The sequence below is a fragment of the Hylobates moloch genome, unplaced genomic scaffold (genome assembly GCF_009828535.3).
Source record: "Hylobates moloch isolate HMO894 unplaced genomic scaffold, HMol_V3 SCAFFOLD_3, whole genome shotgun sequence".
Lineage (NCBI taxonomy): Eukaryota > Metazoa > Chordata > Mammalia > Primates > Hylobatidae > Hylobates > Hylobates moloch.
Genome location: NW_026652278.1, coordinates 62236777 through 62256636, shown reverse-complemented (window position 1 = coordinate 62256636; position 19860 = coordinate 62236777). Strand labels below are relative to the sequence as shown.

Here is a 19860-nt window from a genome sequence, read left to right as displayed (position 1 = left end):
ACATCACAAGGCAATTAGAAAATGGATAACATAAAGATTAAAATTAGACTTAAAATGACAAAAGTTTTGAATAGCAAATAATTTATGCAAAATATGTTACAAAATCTGGGATGCTAAATAGTTGACACAAGTACTGTTTGACATTTAGTTTCATTTGAATTAGTAATAGAATTTGCTTCTTCCAACATTTACATCTTTTTTCTTTCTGACTTTATATATTTTCAACAAAAATTTACTCCACAGTTTTTAAGTTCATTCTTGAAGCTGCTTTTAAATTTGCTGTGACAAACCTGCATAAAACTAGATTTTATAGATATACTTTCTTTGGAAGAGATAAAAATTTAAAAGTTTGACATTGTTTTCAGTTATTCTTTTCTTCATTGTTTTGATTGACCCCTGTTAGACTGATGTATTGTCAATCTACTTTTGATGGCATGAATATAAAATGACAACATAAAAAGCGCTTCTAGTGCAACAGTAATTGAAACTTGCAGTTTTCTATTAAAAAAAAAAACACAAGAATGCATGATTACTATTGATAAAGTAACACTAGTTTCAGACAATAACCTATGTCAAGCAAACAGCACAAACAAGTTGATTATTTCAGCTTCTGAAGACTCAGGTTTTCTTAATTTGATTTGAATTAACTTTATAATACAATCGTATAATCAATATATGATCTGGGCTGGTGTCAAATTACTCTGAGTTATTTCTTTGATAATTTGGAAGTGAATCCCATTATGGATAGCAATATAAACAATTTAGAACATATTAAGGATGTTTACAGTCTACTTGAGTGATAAAGTTCTCCACCATGGCTCATATCTATATTGAATGAGCTGTACATGTTTAAAATTCTTCCTCAGGAGAGAAATGATGTAGTGCACAATGCAAAAAAAACCTCATATGTTTCCTTTGAAATGTTTCCAAAATACTGGTCTCACAGTTCTAAATAAAAAGTTGTCTTAATAACCAGGCACACGTTGCACTGACTGATGGTTACTTTTACGTAAACCGCTATGGGTTAATTAGGATAAAAATTGCTACTGTACAATTATTATGCACTATACTCCCACCTTGGCCTGCAAATAATGAGATGTAACAAAAGTTTTTATTTGTCACTGGCAGCTGCACCTTTTAACTGTATCACAAAGTCTGTTGCTGTGGTTACAGCCTTTGCTTCCAGTGATGTTTTGTCCATGCTTTCCCCCAACCCTTAACAATGGTTACTCAAAAGAATGAAATAATGAGTCATTCATTCGGAAGTATGTTAAAATATCCCTCTTTATCATTACATTTCACTGCTTAGAAACTAGGCTGTAATTCAAGGCAACAGTTAAGTCTGAGAACTGTTAAAAAAATCTTTGATTTTTTTTCATTTTTAAGAAAAACCTGTCTATGTAGTTGAAGAACCTCTTACAAGTCTGAACAATTAAATCCTTTTTGGTTAATGTATTATTTCTGGAACAAGTAGATAAAATTCTACGCAGTAAGCATAATAAAAATCGTGCATGTTTCGCACAGCACAGAATTTTAGAGTCAAGGTTTCTGGGCAAAAAAGCAGTAACAAAACAGTCCTTACAAAACTGAGTAACTCTGAATAACACAAGAAATAATTTTTGTTAATTTAAAATTTTAGAAACTGAAATATGTAAAGTTTTTAAAGTAAAATGTAATTAAATTATGGTACTGTACATACCAGTTGTTTCTACAATTGAAACTTTACAATATGAAAAATACATTAGCTTTGTACAGTTTTTACAGGTAGGTAGGATGAGTTTTGAAAAAAAAGATTGTTTTATTTTTCAGGGTCATACTCTGTTTAAGTCAAAAAATACTGCACAACTTAGCTAATTACAAAGTGTAGACTTAAAACAATTCATGTCTTCTTTATTTCATGAATCAATCTTGGATTTTTTGTTTATTTGAACAGGGGATTTTGTGTTTTGTTTTTAGAGTCCACAATGAACACATCTTCCTCATTTTGTCCTTGAGGTTACAAAGTTTGGTAGCAACCCCTGGCTACCAGTGATCTCAGTTAAGCTAGCTGCTGTTTATGGTCACTGATTCGGCCAGCTGTTGTGATTGTGCTCAGGTCCAGCTCAGTCTCTAGGTGTGTTTCCATCGTATCTTCCTGTGCATTCGTTTCAAAGGACTTATGGGAGAGAAGTTCATGATGCACCCCACAGTAACTTATTGTGGGCTGGTCGTATGCCAGAAAGGTTGACACATTCATTGATAAAGGTATCTGGGGAAAAATGACACGAGAAAAGTCAGTTATAAAAATATAGACAACTTTAGGGGAAAGATTTAGAGACTGAAGTGCTGACTTGACTAACCTCCATGGTTATATCTGTGGCCCTGTGGCCTAGGTGTCCCCGCATTATCCCACTAATGCCCCTATTCTCATATAGTGAGATCAGTGCAACAGTTTTAAATCCTGGGATGAAACTGCTTAATTCTTTACTAGAAGATTCAGATAAGTAGTAGCCTACGTGGTTCTGAAAATGATAAAAGATTTATTGGAATAGTCAGAAAATTGCTTTCCCTGACTGGGAAAATAATTGTATTTTTAGAACTGATAAACACTGTTATTATTATTATTAGTGTTAATTATCCTATTATTTGGTTAGGATACAATAGAACAAGAGTGATTCTCAAACTTTAGCATTGATGAAAATCACCACCCACTTCTTTAACTAGTCAACCCCCTGCCAGCCAAGTTTTTCATCCAGTAGGTCTGGGATAGGTCCTGGAATCCATATTTCTTACAAGTTCCTATATGATGCTGGGCTATTAATCCACACACCACACTTCAATAACCATTGCAGAAGAAAATTATCTAGAGAAGCCATTCTGGCTATTCTTACCCATAACTTCTTAATATTTATTTTATCATAAAGATTCCTTAAAATATTAATGTCTGTAGTTTGGTCCATATATCTAAAATTTAGATGAGCTTAGAGAATTCCCAGGAAAAATCTATGGTTCCTATGAAGGTCCAAAAAGCATCAAAGGATGATGCTAGTTTGAAGGAACCAGTAGTATACATGAGGAAGGGACTCCCTTGCCAACTAAAGAAATCAAGTTCTAAAGGTGAGGGAAAAAGCAAGCATGACTATGGTGAGAAGAAGGGAAACATACATGTTACAGACAAAGGGAAGCCTGAAATATAATCAGATGTCAAAGTCTAGAGATATTTCCCATTTCTTTTTCAATAAGATAAAAACTTGTCCTAAAAAGTAGGCAGACTTCAGGAACCTTCAGTCCTGATCTTGGTTTAATATCCTAATTACTAATTCATGCTGTTAAATTCTCTGGAGGATAAAAGCTTCTGCCATTCTTGTTTGGTGAACAGATAGAATGTATATTTGTTTGAGCACATCAGACTAAATTCCTTTCTGATCTCAGCTGAGATTAGAGTACAACGCTAAGAAAAATAGAAGGCCTAGGTATTCTTTTTTTATTAACTGCATCTTTACATTCTTTCCCCTTCTCTCCATGCATTAGAACCATCTTTGCCACTTCTGTTTCCATCCCTACAGTTCTACTTACATGTGTTTCTACTTCAGTGAAAATTCCTGGAGCAAATATTACCGTTTATCTCTTTAATAAAAGTAATCAAAAAATAAAAAATAAAACTAATCACTTCTTTTAAGATTATTTGCTTATAATATGAATATTTCAGCTATAAAATATAGAGAGCTTAGTTCTTAGAGAGAGAAATATAATCCAGTTCATTAAATGAAATTCCGGAGTAACTCTTCCTATTTATGTGGATTTTTAAGATTTAAAACATGAAGTTATCTGATGTGTGAATGAAAGATATCATACACTTTAAAAAATGGTCAAGGCAACTGAAAGATCATAAAGAAAATGCTTAGTAATAAAATAGGATACTTCCATTTAAAATAAATAAGAATCTTGTTGTCACAGATGAAATAGGCCAGATAACTAAAATATATTTTTATGTAAAAGTAAATGTGCAGCATGAATAGATTTGAGTTATAGAAGAGAACAAAAATAGAACTGTTACTGAGTACAAGAGTTTTACATTATCCTCTGGGAAATCAGTGCTCTGTAATGTGTTATGGGTCATATGTCTGTAGGATTTTATATATTTGTTCTTATTCATCACGGAAACTTATGCCTCATATATGCAGAATCATTTCTGGCTTACTTGGAATTAACTCTACTGTGAATAATTTGTAATTTCTATGGTCATGATTTATGAAAAATAAAAAACCATGATACGTTTATTCTGTGTGTGTGTGTGCACACACAATTTCCTGCTTGATTTAACATATCGAGGCTACTGACTGACACGCAGAGTTCAAGTCCTATTTTGAACCATTATCAATTAAATAGCTCTGATGATCTATTTTAAAAATCCCACATATTATTTTCTTTAGTGAGTTTCTTACTGTTGGATATGTCTTATTTTGAAATACTTTATGCCATGATTATACTGTTTTATTATAAATACACATTTTTTCACATTTTAATATTTCTGAAATTAGGATTGAACTTATAAGCAATGTGAATGTTTAACATATATCATTTCCATGTAATTGAGAGTGCATTTTAAAGTTGATTCTACCTTATTAACAATAAAATAACATAGTAAGATGTATCAGTAGGTAGAATGTAACAGCTAGCCATATCTGAATACAACATCACCGTAGATTTTTCCCAGGTTGACCTAAATGATTTTGAAAATTTAAGAGAGTTAGCATTGGATATATACCCATGTGTATATATAGGGGTACACACATACAGATACATATATAATATATAAACATATGTATATACACATGTATGTATAAACTTAAAGCCAATTACTTATAGTTTCAAAATCATTTAAATCAGGTATGGCAAATGCAAATTTTGGTGATACATCGGTTTTGGACCACTTTTACATACTCATGATGTCTATATAAGATTCATGTAAATATAGTATACATACCTATGGATAGATACATGATATGGTATATGTATGCACATGTGTGTACCTTTACTCATAAATTTTTCAAATTGTGTTCAGGTCTTTGTTGAATTATGAATATTTTGCACTGACAATTTTATTGGAATGTCAAGTAAGATAATTTTTTAATATATAAAATATTTGGTTAACTTTAAGTCATTTCTTCCTCAATTTTTAATTTCTAAGTATTTTACACAGATGTAGTACAAGGTTTTTTTTTTGTTTTATTTTTATGTTTATTCTTTTGTGGCTAATCAGATGGATAAAAATTATTGAAGCTGTATGATATATGAGGCACCATGCTTGACAATATGAAGAACCTAAATATCAGTGGAAGGACCAAGTGATTTAGGTATAGAATATGTTCAGTAATTTTCTTTTTAATTATACACTGTTCCCCCATTTACTATAAATAATAATTCACTAGATATTTACATTAAATACAATTGCTATTATGTATTTTAAAATATGTAGAATGAAAATAAATTTTACTTAAATTTAAAAGACCTAGTTCACTGTTTAATGAGATGACACTAAAAGGCCCTGCTATCTGGAAATACTTATTTCGTTAGAATATCCATGTAGGATATCCATTTAGGAATCCATTGATTCCTAAATTTAATAAAACTAAAAATAATCTCTATTATCTAAATTTGTAAGGGAGGGATATTTTTGCTTCTAATTATTTATAATGAGAAAATTACTTCTTTGTCAGAGCAAGTCTTCCTCATGAAAAATATTACATATATTGTTTGTAATGTCTTTTCTTCTCTATATCAACATCATATGTTGATTACTTACTCAGCGTAGGGTATTAGGCTTTACATAAGTTAATTCAAGTAGGAAGTCAGATGCTAAGTGTGCAACACATTTTCTCCTCAAGTAGCAGTGCACTACCTGCTGCCTGACATCACGGTATTACCTTAAGAGGTATTCTTTGGTTCTTCCATGAAGAGATTATCTGTCCCTTTCAAATTATAGTCAGTTGTTTGAGAATATGGCAAATGACAGTTTGTGATAGTGCCATAATTTGAAAAAGGAGTGTGACTAGGATGAAACCTATTTATGTTTCAAATAAACTAAATCTAAAATGATAAGAAATTAAAATCCGCATATGGTGTTTTTCACACCAGGGTAAATACCTGATGCAGAGGTTTGGGCAACGACTGTGAATTCAGCAATCTTCTGTTGGGGGTAGTTTCAGTTTTGTTGGGGGGGTATGTCCTTGCACCAAAAAATGACTGGTCGCTGGGTAGTAATGGAGAGGCTACCAGCTGGCATTAAAAAAAATCTATTTGACTCAACCTTGTAGATCCCTTCCTGTCACCAACTCACAGTAAATTCCGTTCTCTTCACATAACCATCAAGTGACCTCGGGTCCTTTTATTCTTTTCTTTCTTTCACAGTAACCTCTCTCTATTTCTCCATTTTTAGCAATTTTTATTAACATGGTCTCTCCTGCTATTAGGGTGTTCAACAGTACAGTCCCAATTTATGCTTATCATCCCATTTTGACAATAAATGACTTAGTCAACCTAACTGAACATTACCCAAATACATTATTTCATAAAATAAACAGTTACCCTAGGTGTCTGAACTAGCTAGTTGGAATAGGCTCAGGGAAGGGGAATAGGAAATTTAAACCTAATAAGGCATTTGCTTCTCCAGATCTTTTGTTGGAAGGCTCTATTTAAAGTGTCCATTGAATCTTCTTGTCATATGTTTTGAGAGTTAAGTTTCTTTCCATGAATTTACCCTGCTAAACTCCTATTTATCATTACTTCTGGTTTCTTTTAATCCTCTAAATCACTGTTTTCCAAGAAAGGTAATTATTCTTAAGGCTATGAATTGCGGAGATTCAGGGATATAAAAACTTACTCTCTAGAAAGCATTATTATGTATACTCTGAGCTAAGAAAATCATTATATGCTATTGTAATAATGAGTAGTAGTAACTGACCCATTAGTTAGGAAATTCCCTTAGGAAAAATTTTGATTCTGCTAAACTAGTAGTGTCTTGACATCAGTGATATTTGCCCTAGCAGTAATTTCCCAGTGATGTGCCAAGTCTCATATCACTGTCTCGTATCAACATCAATGCCATGTACCTTTCACATAAAAACTACAAAGTTAGATGATTAAAAATAACTAATTACTAATGGTCTTTCTCCCATTCATATGTAATATTTGAGTTTGTGATTATAAAGGAAAAGAATAGTTTTTTAAAGTTTCTAAGCTGTGATTAAGTAAATAATAATTTTTACCACATATTAACTATGTAAGTAATATCTAGGTATATTTGTACAAATATCTGTGTATATGTATGAACATTCATATGAATTTCTCATAATTAGTTGGTTAAGGTCACTCAAGAATCTCTTCTGTTGGATAGAAAAGATTATTTTTGAAGTACAAAATACTCTGAAGAGCAGAAAATGATAGTCTTCTTTTGTGAAGGAATAACAAAAAAGCTATGTTTTCCTTCTCTAGAATTCTCTCTCTAGTTTGCTTGGTAAGTGTTATTTCCGAATAGAGATTTTAGTACGTATAAATATTTCTACTGATTGAGAGAATTCTCATGCTCTCCTCATATATCACAGGGGAAATCTTCCCATTTTTGTAAGGCTGAATGTTATCTAGTAAGTTTTCTAACTCTCTAGGTTGTTGAAAAGATGATATTTTACGGTTTTTGTAAATATCATTTTTGATCATCTGCATACAGTGAAACAGACTTCTTAATGAAGAAATTCAGTTTTCTAGATGTAGCCCTTACCACTATCAAGATATTTTTCTGCATTTTATCTTGAAATTCAGAGGTGTATTATCTTACTTTTATTTTTCATCTACTAAACTTAAGGGGTTTTCAGTTGAGTTTATTTCTACCTACTAACATATAAAATAAGAAATAGGCATTTCAGTCTTCTTCTAGTTAATGATATTTCTCTAATTTGTCTTTAAATTTGTTTCAAACTGAGCTCATTATCTCTGAATACAAACTGGTTCCTCTTCCTTGGTCCCTATTTTGTTCTAGGGAATACTTATTAGATTAAGTCAGCTTAATCTACTTATTGCCCAACTACTTTGACTCCCTGTCTCTTGTTCCAAATGCCCCATGATTTGCCAGTTACTTTCTTGACATCAATGACAGGCACACACATCTCTCATCTCTGTTACCACTGTCTTGGCTCAAAGTATCATTACCTTTTCACCTTAGTGACTATGACTGGTCTCCCTAATCTGTAGAATTGCCAATAAAACTGGGCATTTATAAATTTATCCTGGAGGAAATTAGCTATATTTTTAATTTAAATGTAAGCAATATGTAGAAAATAGTAAATACTTTCTTCTTTTGTTTTCCTTTTTTTGGGGGGTGGTCATTTCTGAAGCATTATTCTTTGTCTTTGGAAAGAAGTGGGATTTAAAGTATACTTTATTCTGGGAAATTAGCATCCTTAAATATATTATTTACATATATTCCTTAAATATATACATGTATATATTTATGCATGTATGTTTGTGTATGTATCACACTCTTTAAATTCCCAATTTACTTAATGTTTTAATTTCTAAAAAATACACTTGCTGATGACTTTATTCTTGTTCATTTTGATGCCTCTACTCTGTTTCATTTATATAAGCTGATTTTCATAACTAGCTTTGGGTTTTGCTGAGGTATGCACAATTTGATCTGTGTTTGGAGATTGGCTAGCAACATTAATTTTGTCCTATCAAGCTTGACCTTTATATACAGACTGGTAGTTTTACTTAGAATCAAAATAGAAAGCTGTCCCTTTGGTATTATTTGAGTAATATTAAGAAACTCTTGATTGAAAATAGCTTTTCTACCGGCTTGACTCCCAGCTTGAAAATTTTGTCACTAATCACTATTTTGGTTTCTAAGTGTTGAGGCAGTTGATAAAATGTAAGTGCTAGATGAGATAAATAGTGTAAGCAATTATTACACTGCAGCTTGGGTCCCTGGCAAAGTGTCAGGGACGGCCTAGATGTTACCTCAGGTTCTACCTTAGTTTCTTTAGGATTTCTGCAGCTGTTACTCTGCCTAGCCCCCTGAAGAAGCTGTGGGCATTTGTTACATCTGTCAGTTGATGCATGGCCTGGACACGTCTCTAATATCCTCTTCATTATTTTGATTCATTAAACATTTACTATGTAGCACAGATACTATACTACATGCTGGACAGAGGTTGCCTATTTTAAGCCTTCTAAGACTAACAGTTGAGAAAAGGAAGACTTAGATAGTTTAAATAATTTGTATAAAATCACTTCTCTAGTGAGTTGCCTAAGTAGTTGCCTGCCTTCTTAACCACTACATTTTGTTGCCTATCTATCACTCTATCTAATTCTTACTGGCCTTAGAACCTAGAGAGCTGAACACAATATAGGCATCTGATTCTCTGTAACACTAATTGTCAACATTTAGGTCTTATTTCCATTAGTGTGAACATTAAGATTTCCTATGTTTATATGTAGTTTTATGATGCTGCTTTGCACATTGCGTCTTCAGGAAAGAAACGTAGTTTATGATGGATTTAAGATGTGGGTAAGATAGTGACAGCTCAAAATCAGAGTTCTCTGCTTCTTACTACACTCATATTGACCAATAAAAGGCATAGAAAAAAAGAGTCCAATCTCGAAAACACTCAAGACTTGGACAGGAACCTGAAGTATACTCCTGGATACATATATGTGTAAAAATGTTCAGGAAGACCTTTGGGGTTTTTAAAGTTAGATCCCTGTGTTGACTTAGAAATTGGCGGATGTTTTCCAATTAAAATATGTTAGCTTTTCTTTTTAACAAAATGTGCAAAAAGAAACTTGAATTAATCTGTAGTTTGATTATTTTGTTTCATATGAAACTATACTTGTCTTGAATTTTTTCTTTATGTAAAACATAGCTAGTCAGGTGCCGCAGAAGTACAGGACTGGGAAATGGAGAACAAACATGATGAAGACACAATTTCTGCTCTCTGGCAAAATTGTAGGCTTGTGAAAGAGATGAACAAATGGTGCAGGATAGTAAAGGAAGGCAATGGATGGGGGGCCTAGGAGATAAATACAGTGTATGTGTTTCTGTGTACACACACACACACACACACACACATATGTATACACACATATGTATACTCTGATTGGCTGATTCAACTAACTATATCATTCATTCTTTGTGTGTGCCAAATGAGGTAGCCATCTTTTTTCTTTGAAAATAATGTTGTTTTTGAGATTTATTGGCAAGAGTCCATATTGCTGATAAGTGATTCAATATTTACTTTATGGACCCTCCCACAGAGATAATATACTTTACTTTGAAACTGATTTGTTTGTTCAAAGAGCAATCTGTCTCCTGGAACTCTTTAGCATTCCAATGGTTAATTGGTGTGAGTACAACAGGCTGTTGGATCATTAATTTTAATTATCTTGATTCTACTAGTAAATTATTTTTTAAGAAAGCACTTTCAAGAAGCACATAATTAAGAGCCTGAATTTATGTTGTCTATCTTTAAATTTAAAAACCTAACATTTGAAAATACCTTTACAATTCTTAAATGTAATCCAGGCCCTGGTACTTAATTTTTATATTTTCTTAAGAGCTACATTGCCAACTAAAGTAACAATTACTTTAGTAAATTAATAATTGTTCAAATTATTCATTCGTTAATTTATTTACTCATTCCTTCAACGAAGGTTTGCTGAATGCCTTCTCTGGGCCATATGCCAAGTTCTTGTCCTCAAGGGTTCTGGATGGCACATAAGCCATTCCAATACATGCCTAGCAAGCGGAAGAAAGAGGATTCCATGTAGGAAAAGCATTTCTTATCTCTCCATTTGGCGTCTCTCAATTTTTCACTCATTCACTCACTCACTTACTCTCTCACTCTTGTTCTTGCTTTCTGTCTCTTTAAATTGTCATAGTATTTCCACATGATATTATTGTATGTCTGTTTTTAGATTATGTCTTTATTTGCACAGATCTTTTATCTCATATTAGACCATAACCTTTTTGAGCACAAGAATCTATGACTGATCATATTTCTCCATGCCTTATATTGTCTCACATGATTCCTTAAACTTATTAAGCACTATATGTGTATTTATTGAATGAATGAATACTTAAATGAATGAAATAAAAGAGTAAGGGTTAGTTAATATAGTCTGAGAAGAAATCACAAACCTCCATCCCCCAGTGACTGGGCTTTATAGGAACTATATGACTGAGATAATCTATGAAAATCGAATTATGTAAGGATCCAGGCCATTATGACATTAGCTTAGAGGTAGAGGGCTGAAATGAGTGAGCAGAAATCCACATTAATGATGAGGCACATAGCATTGCATTATGATGCTTGAGATCCACTTTATTTTTTATTTGATTTTAATTATTTAAAAATCCTTTATTTGTATTTAAAAGTATTTTATTTTAAACTTATTTTAATATATTTATATTAGAGAAGGTATGAATTGTATATCTAAATGTATAAAACTTTTAAAAAGAATATTAAAAATAAGATAATCATCCCTTAATTTGGTGATTTTCCCCCTATAAATTGCAAAATGTTATGTCTGCACTTTATCATCTAATAACTTCCACAATATCTGTGTTTTTCAAACTCTTTAGTGCTTCCTAGAAGCACTGCTCATGATCTCCAGGAGTTTGATGCACTTGCCAAATTAGCTTTTCCACTAATGGACTCTGCCCTGGACCCTTCTGTGTTAACCTCTGTTTTATTTTTGTAGTGCCAATGAAAAGTGATATTTCTCTTTTACTGAGGCAAAGCAAAATGCCCCAAAGTGTGTTGATTTACATGTAAATCTTTCTGCACAGCCCGGTGCCTGCTAAATTGGTACTATTGCCAGGTAAAGTGATGAGACCTAAATTGAAACTATGGCTCAAAAGCCTCACTAATCTTGGTGCTGTGTTTCCAAATCTGTTTCTTCATACTGCTGTGCAATGAGGTGCAATTGCTAATCAGTATGAAAACATCTCATTCTTCTTTTCCTTTTTAAATCCCCTTAGAAATTGTAGTCACAACAGTCCACTGGAGGGTCTTATAATAACACTACATCAGTTAATGTTTTTGGTCTAGGTTCATATAAGTATGGCAGAATGAAAATTACATTATATTAAAAATTATAAAGCAAACAAACATGTAACAGATACTAGTGTTTGGAATTGTTATAGAAGCAACTGGTGGAAAGAACTCTCCATATCTATGACTGATAGGGTATTCTGGTCTCATAGAGAGGCTCTATGTGTGATTTCCCTGAACATTGGCATTTATGTTTGTGTGTGTGTCTCATGACTTCTAATAGCCCACTTGCTTTCCAACTGGCATTTTCTTCCTTACTATATTAATGTAGTCTTCACATTCTTTATAAAACAGACTACATTTTTGACATGCCTGATCTAAAAATAGTTCGTCCTGCTTTGGCAGGACTTGGATATTGCAGAGGAGCATTTCAGGATTTGCTGAACCCAAGCAGCTGACATCCAAACAGGCTTTCAAATGATGTGATTACTTACTGATAAGCATTGAATTTCTCTTCAACTTCATTACTAAATTAATTGAGAATTTGGTTGAGATTATCTCCCAACTAAATGAAGTGATATTCTTTATGCATCTGCCAGGTTGCATAAAAATCTTGCACCTATTTTAGTTCAAGTAACATTTTTTAAAGAAAATCCTTCAGATGAGTTTCATTTTGTAGGGATGAGGTCTTGCTATGAATTTCTTCAAAATTTATATTTATATCCACATAAGTATGAAAAATATATGCTGTTTCTTCCACCCCTTCATCCATTTATCTATCCATCTATCCACTCATTCATTTATCCATATCATATCTATCCATCGTTATTGAATATCCTAGAGATCGCGGGTGAATGAAACCAATTCCCTGACTTTACAAGCAAGCCATTTTAAACAGCATGTTCCTAGGGTGGAATTATGTGTAGGATATGACGGGAGTGGAGGGAAAGTCTTCTGCTGTTACTGTGAGGCTTTATACAGATAACGTCATGTTTAAGCTGGCCAGGTTGGTCTTATTTATATGTTGCTGTTATTTCATTGATATTAACGTCACCTATCTCTCTAGATTGTAAATTCAGTAGAGAATAAAGACTTCTCAGGGCTTATGCAGGCTTGCGTATTAGTAAAAGTTTGAAAATTCTTGAGAGTGGAAAGACTGGCAGGGAACTTAACAGATTATAACAAAGTTTATGTATTTATATTTGTAATGAAAATATCGTAATAAGGGATGAGCTAATATGTAAAGGTAAACTAATTCATTATTTCCAATTTTTATATGACACAAACATAAACTTTAAAAAGTAAGTCTGACAATACAGCTCTTATGCAATAAAATACTTCTTGTTTATATTAATAAAGATCAACTTCTAAATTTTATTAGCACACATAGATTATATGAGGGTGACTAACGTTGACTGATTGGAGGTAATGTTGGAGGGTGATGTGGTGAATAGCTCTTCTCGGTGTCTTACTTATGTTTTTTACTTTTAGTCCCTCTCATTTTTTTTTTCACAGTTACAGCTAGCATTTACAAATTAGGGTTCAATTTTTTTTACTTTATTTCATAGGATGTAGTATTTCTTTTGTTTCTTATAAATAATAAACAAGAAAACTAGTCATATTTTTGATTACTATCATGTGATCAGCCACATATACATGTAGATAATTTTCTTTCAACTACGGCTTTGATCAAAACTAGTTAAAAAATAAACTGCATAAAAAATGTGAGGTGTTATTCTTGATAGTGTATCTTGTCTCATTAACAATGTAATTATTTGTTTTTCACTCACATTTCAAAGTAGATATCAAATGCAATTAAAAATTAAAAATAATTCAGACCATATTTGGACAGTAAATTTTAAGCTCAAGGTTAAGATCTTCAGTATCATTAGGATACGCTACTTAGAGAATATGTTTTAACTCCTGTGACATGTCTTGATATTTATAACATACAAGGCACAAATATAACATAATATGAAGGAGTTTTATGTAATTATTTTAAACTGGTTTTATTATTAGATCCTATCATTCATACTGCAAATCTATAACCTGAATGATATAAAATCAGCAATGAAGGAAAGGATGAACCTTAATTTATAAACATAGTCTAGGCATATTTTTTATGTGATACAGCCTTCTCTATGAAAAAGCTTAATCTTATGCTTTTATGAATAATAGCAATAATTTATTATTTCTCATTCTATTTACTCTGTTATTTAAGTGTCTATTGTAAAAGTTGTCAAACTATCTGTTATCCAAGTAGTAAGATTGGAAAGGCAGGACTGATCATGAATCTTGTAAAAATATATGGTTAAGGAAATCTAATGTAGGATCAGGAAATTTTCTAATCTAAAGGGTGAAAATGATTTTTTCTCATGGCTAAGGATGTTCTCCTGTGAATGAAATTTAGAGTAGAATTATAAACAATATTTAAATTAATATATATTTTAATATTTGGTTCTCCACTTCAGATTTAGCTTTAAAATGTATTCATGGTGTTGTGATAGTCAATTAGATAATATCAAAATTTTTAACTTGGTAATGGTTAGTGACTGTTTCCCGATAGGAGCATCTTTGGTATTGTCTTCCTATTATTTTTCCTTCTCTGTAAGTATTTGTGGAATTCTCACTCCAGGTATAGATTTTTGCCAACCAGTTGAGGATAACTCAAGGAACAATACATATGAGGGTAGATTGCCTAAATCTCCAAGCTTCCATTATCATTCTGAATATATGAATACCAAGTTAAAAGTGATAAGTGAATTTGAAATTAGTTATAAATATAGGTGTTTTAATATATCATATTTTGTGCTTGTTTAGAAGGAAACACTGGAGCTCCTGATCCTACCTTCTCCCTGAAAAGTGTTGCAAAGCAAAGCACCTCTTCTTTGAACTGGCATTAACCTTGGAAACCATTATATTTCCAGCTGAATTGACTGTGTCCCTCTCCCTTCCTAATAGAGAACTGATTAGATTTTTCTTACCTTTATTTTTATTCTCTTCATATGCTTTTTAATTTTGCTTTGATTACTTACATTTTAATAAAATATTTGTAGCTTTTGCAAGTAAATCAAACTCTTAAAAGTATGTAATGGGAACCATCTCAATGTCTATGGGGAGAACTAATGTATTTTGAATGCCTTGGCTGTTTATTTTAGTGATTTCTTAATTATTTATTAAGGGACGTGAAACAGACATATATGTATCATTGATAGGGTAGAGGGAAAGCCACATGGTTGCTTAATACATGCACAAGTTCTTATTGTGAAACTGGTATCACTGTCTAGTATCTGAAAAATTCTTAGCTTCCTCTCAAGGAAAATTAAAATGTACAAATTAAGAACACACAAATTCTAAAAAATAAAAACAATTCACATATTACTCAAATGCAGTTAAAATTAGCACATTGTTGAAATGTGTTGAGGTAGACAATGAAACATAACACAGTGGGCTCGGGTTATTCTGCTTTAGTGGGGCTGGCCAGGAAGATAGGAATATACTTTTTTTTTTTTTTTTTTTTTTTGCACTGAGACAAATTTCCTAGATGGTAGCCCCAAGAAAGAACATTGAATAACTTATTGGAACTGTTTCCTAATTGTTATATTGATTGCTTGGTCTTCATAGTGTATTAAATGAAAAGGCAGCTATTTGGCTTATATTTGTGTTATGGTGCTAAGCCTGCACTTTAGACACTTTCTTTTTACTTGAGGACATTAGCAATGTGGTTTCGAAGAAAGAAAGTTTTTTTTTTCTCAAATTAGGTAGACCTATGGATATTTAAAGGGATTCAAAGTTTAAAAGGCTGAGTAATGAAGGTCTTTATACCAGGATGCTTAGTGGTCCCCTGATCACACTTGCCCCTCCTGACCCGTAGGTGAACACCTGCTTTATTGTGAGAACACACGGATGGCTTCTGGTAGAACTCAAGACTATAGCAGAAATGCCTGTCTGGTTCAGCAATCCAGTTAATGCCTCATGAGCACTTAATTTCATTGATGTAGTTAATATAGGAGGTGGATAGCTTCTAGTCAACAAAATCTGGTGAATTGCTTGACTCATAATATTGTGGTCCATCCCCCAGACTACCCAGTTTAGAACATGCCTCCAACCAGTTTCATGACTGATATCTAATCCTTAGGATCTCTTTTAACACTCATATTCAGAAATTCTCTTCTCTATGCTGATGTAGAAGTACTTTATTTTATCTTTAGAAAAAAGGACGTATCTTTGGGAGAAAGGGCCCTTCTTGGAAATAACATATTCCTATCTAATTCCTGCAGGGTTTCCTGTTTTCTCCTGCGGGCCGGCTGAGTTATTCAAAGACCTTAGTGCTTTTCTGAGAGGCTTGTGAAGTAATTGAGAATTTGGTAGGAAAGAAAGTGATTCTCAACTTCTTACTATAGTAAATGCATTTCTAGAGACTACAGCCTTAAGTATAGCCCTTTGCAAAATCTGCTTGGGGGTTTAGGGTTTTAAACTTATGGCAAGAATGATATTGATTAGGCATTTTCTGCCTTGCCCATTAGCTCTTCCTTCTGCTCAGTGCTCGCGAAATCACAATTTGTGCCATGAAAATCACCAAGGCAATAAATCTAGCACTTAACGATTTCAATGCATTATTGAGAAGAAAGCACAGATGGACTACAAGGGAGCAAGCAGTGGTTAAAACCAACTAATATATTTGATAATTAATAAATGTAACAGGGGAAATGAACAGCAAATGAAGGAGTAGCAGATCCAATTTTTAACTAAAATGTAATATAAAAATTCTCTGTTTTTTAATTTTAAAAAATCCTCTCTATAGCATTGAAAGAAAATTGTTTGGTTCTTGAGAATGCTGACTGCAATCTGCAATCAACTTTGGGTCCAGCTTAAACTTCTAACAAAGGTAGCCTAGGTACTCCTATTTTGTGAACATTAAGTTTCAGGAACTGTGTTATGTGCTGGTAATTCAAAGATAAAGCATGAATACTGTTTTCAAGGAGCTCTAAGTCCTTAATAGGGATCCATGCATATAAACATAAGTAGTGAGTAAACTAGTGAATAAACAGGGCTATATACTGGCTCCAGAGGAGGGCATGATCACCTCTGCTGGGCTAGGATCAGGAAAGAACTCAGAGGAGAGACTCTTGAGCTGAGTCTTGAAGGAAGACAAGGAACTTGTTCAGAGAAAAGTAGGAAGACTGTTCTAGGCAGAAGTGCAGAGGCGTGAGACAGCATAGCTGGTCCAGGAGACTAGAACTACTCAAAATGGCAGGAGCAAAGAATGTATATGGAGCAACAGTGACAGGTATACATATGAGAATACAGGCATAGCAAAATGGTAGGCAAGAGGTGATGAGAGCCTGAAGTCAGATACTAGCAATGGGGATGGAAACAGTGGGTCAGTTTACATCATTTATTAGATTGGTGACCTTGGGCAAGTTAATTAACCTCTCTGAGCCACAATATTGGCACTGTTAAATGGATATAATAATCTGCATCTTACAGTTTTGTTGTTAGTACTAGAGAAAATATATTTGTGTTTCCTGAAATAGTAAGTTCTCAATAAGTGAAAGAGATGATTATATTACTACTGATTGAAAAACTCATATGCTCTCTTCTTTTTCTACATATTTCGCTGCTTGTCACTCTCATATCACTGTTCAATATATACCTGAAATGAGCTTAGAGAATTAAGCATTTTAAATGCCCTGCCAACAGTCATTTCTTCAGTAATTATTACTGTTGCCACATTAATCTATATTTGAGATGCAATCAAATTGAAGTGCTAAAAAATTTATAAGCTCTGTCTGTCAGAACTGAAGGAAGAAGAGAGAAACATTTAGACATTATTAAAATTGTTGGCTTATTATTGGAAAGCATCATAGTTTAAGTGCCAAATGTCCAACTAGGGTAAATATAAGGGACTGAGGATTCTAATATAGGTTGCTGATTTATTGTTTAGCTTTAGGTAAGTTACTTCACCTTTTCTTTCTTTCTTTTTTTTTTTTCTGAGACAGAGTCTCACTCTGTCGCCCAGGCTGGAGTGCAGTGGTGTGATCTCGGCTCACTGCAAGCTCCGCCTCCCGGATTCACGCCATTCTCCTGCCTCAGCCTCCTGAGTAGCTGGGACCACAGGCGCCCGCCACCACACCCGGCTAATTTTGTGTATTTTTAGTAGAGATGGGGTTTCACCGTGTTAGCCAGGATGGTCTCGATCTCCTGACCTCGTGATCTGCCTGCCTCAGCCTCCCAAAGTGCTGGGATTACAGGCGTGAGCCACCACTCCTGGTCATTACTTCACCTTTTCTATGCACATCTATAAGATGACGAAGATGATGCCTATTGAATAAATCCAATAAGCAAGCTTAAGCATAGGAATGATAAATAATAAAACATAAATTTCCTGTCTGAGGAGAAAAAAGTATCTCATGTCAGTAGATGTATTGCAATGCTGGGACTTAACACTCTAAGTGGGAATTATATGCAGAATTCAGTTTTTTCATTAACATCAGTTTATTTAAATGTGTTCCTGACTTCCATAATTTTGTGCCATACTTCGGTAGTTTTGTTTTACATTGTAAACAGCAGATTCTCTGTGAAAGGTAGAAATTAACCTGCTGATGCTTCTCTTTCCACCCCCATAAGATACTGTAAAATAAATGGAAAAATACCATTTCAAAACCTAATCCAGCAGAAAATGGCTCTAACCTGCAAAACAATCCAGTAGTTCATGTAAAAGGAATAATTTTCTTTCTTGAGAAAAGGGAACTTTTTTAACGAAATACAAGCACTTGGGGCTGTCACCCCTTCTGGTTCCTCTTGCCGTGCCCTGCCTGCCTTTCTAGATCCCAGCAAGAGGCAGGTTAAATTCTGTGTGCTGTAGGAAGACTTTGGAGAAAACAAAACAAAATCAAAACCTTGTACAACAACCCTCCTCTAACTACAGCAATTTTTTTATTTTACTCCTCTCTTGACACTTCTTACATGCTGCTGTGTGTTAGTGACTATCTTTTTTTGTTTTGTTTTGTTTTGTTTTTTTCTAGATGGAGTCTCGCTGTGCCACCCAGGCTGGAGTTCAGTGGTGCGATCTTGGCTCACTGCAACATCCGCCTCCCAGGTTCAAGAGATTCTCCTGCCTCAGCCTCCTGAGCAGCTGGGATTACAGGCGCCCACCACCACGCCTGGCTAATTTTTGTATTTTTAGTAGAGATTGGGTTTCACTATATTGGCCAGGCTGGTCTTGAACTCCTGACCTTGTGATCTGCCCACCTTGGCCACCCAACGTGCTGGGATTACAGGCGTGAGCCACCGCACTTGGCCGTGACTATCTTATTGTTATGTTTTATCTTCCTAATTATAACACAGATGCTTAATTATAACACTTTGCCTTTTCTATTGTTTCCTCTGATCCTCGGGAGATATTTGCGAATTTATTGGCTTTGTTGGGGTTTTCTAAACCTAGAAATAAATGTTTTACGTAGATTGCTCATCTGTTAGATATTATATCTAGGAACTGCCCTATTGCTGTGTTCCTTCTGCAACTGTGGCAGAGAATTGGCAGCAAGCCAAGCCATGGCTTACATGGACATGATGTCTGCATATATGATAGTTTCTTAAATTCCTAGGACTCTTTCCCTTGTTCTATAACACAGAGTTTCTTGTGCACAGCATGTGCTCATAAGTTAACCTTGCATACATCCCCACACAAAAAATACAGCCAGCAGAACATCAGAGAAACCAAACGGGGAATGCAAATCTTGTCTCTGAAACTTATAAATATGGATTATTCCTGGTCCTCCCAGATATTATGAATTATTGCTGGCTTGAAATTCATAGTGTACATTCT

General features: G+C 33.7%; 2 protein-coding genes across 3 annotated transcripts in view; one reads left to right on the top strand and one right to left on the bottom strand.

The window, feature by feature from the left end:
• The window catches only part of CTNNA3 (catenin alpha 3), a 1859096-nt gene that overhangs the window by 597191 nt on the left and 1242045 nt on the right, over nucleotides 1-19860 (top strand). The gene's annotated exons all lie outside the window — the stretch shown is intronic.
• Nucleotides 1874-19860, bottom strand: part of LRRTM3 (leucine rich repeat transmembrane neuronal 3) — a 178749-nt gene continuing 160762 nt past the window's right edge. Inside the window, exon 3 of one of the 2 annotated variants that reach the window (XM_032138316.2) lies at nucleotides 1874-2248. In XM_032138316.2, coding sequence (XP_031994207.1) covers nucleotides 2039-2248 — 210 coding nt within the window. In that variant the 3' untranslated portion in view covers nucleotides 1874-2038. The remainder of the gene's footprint in view (nucleotides 2249-19860) is intronic. The other variant, XR_009212789.1, reaches the window with a different exon arrangement.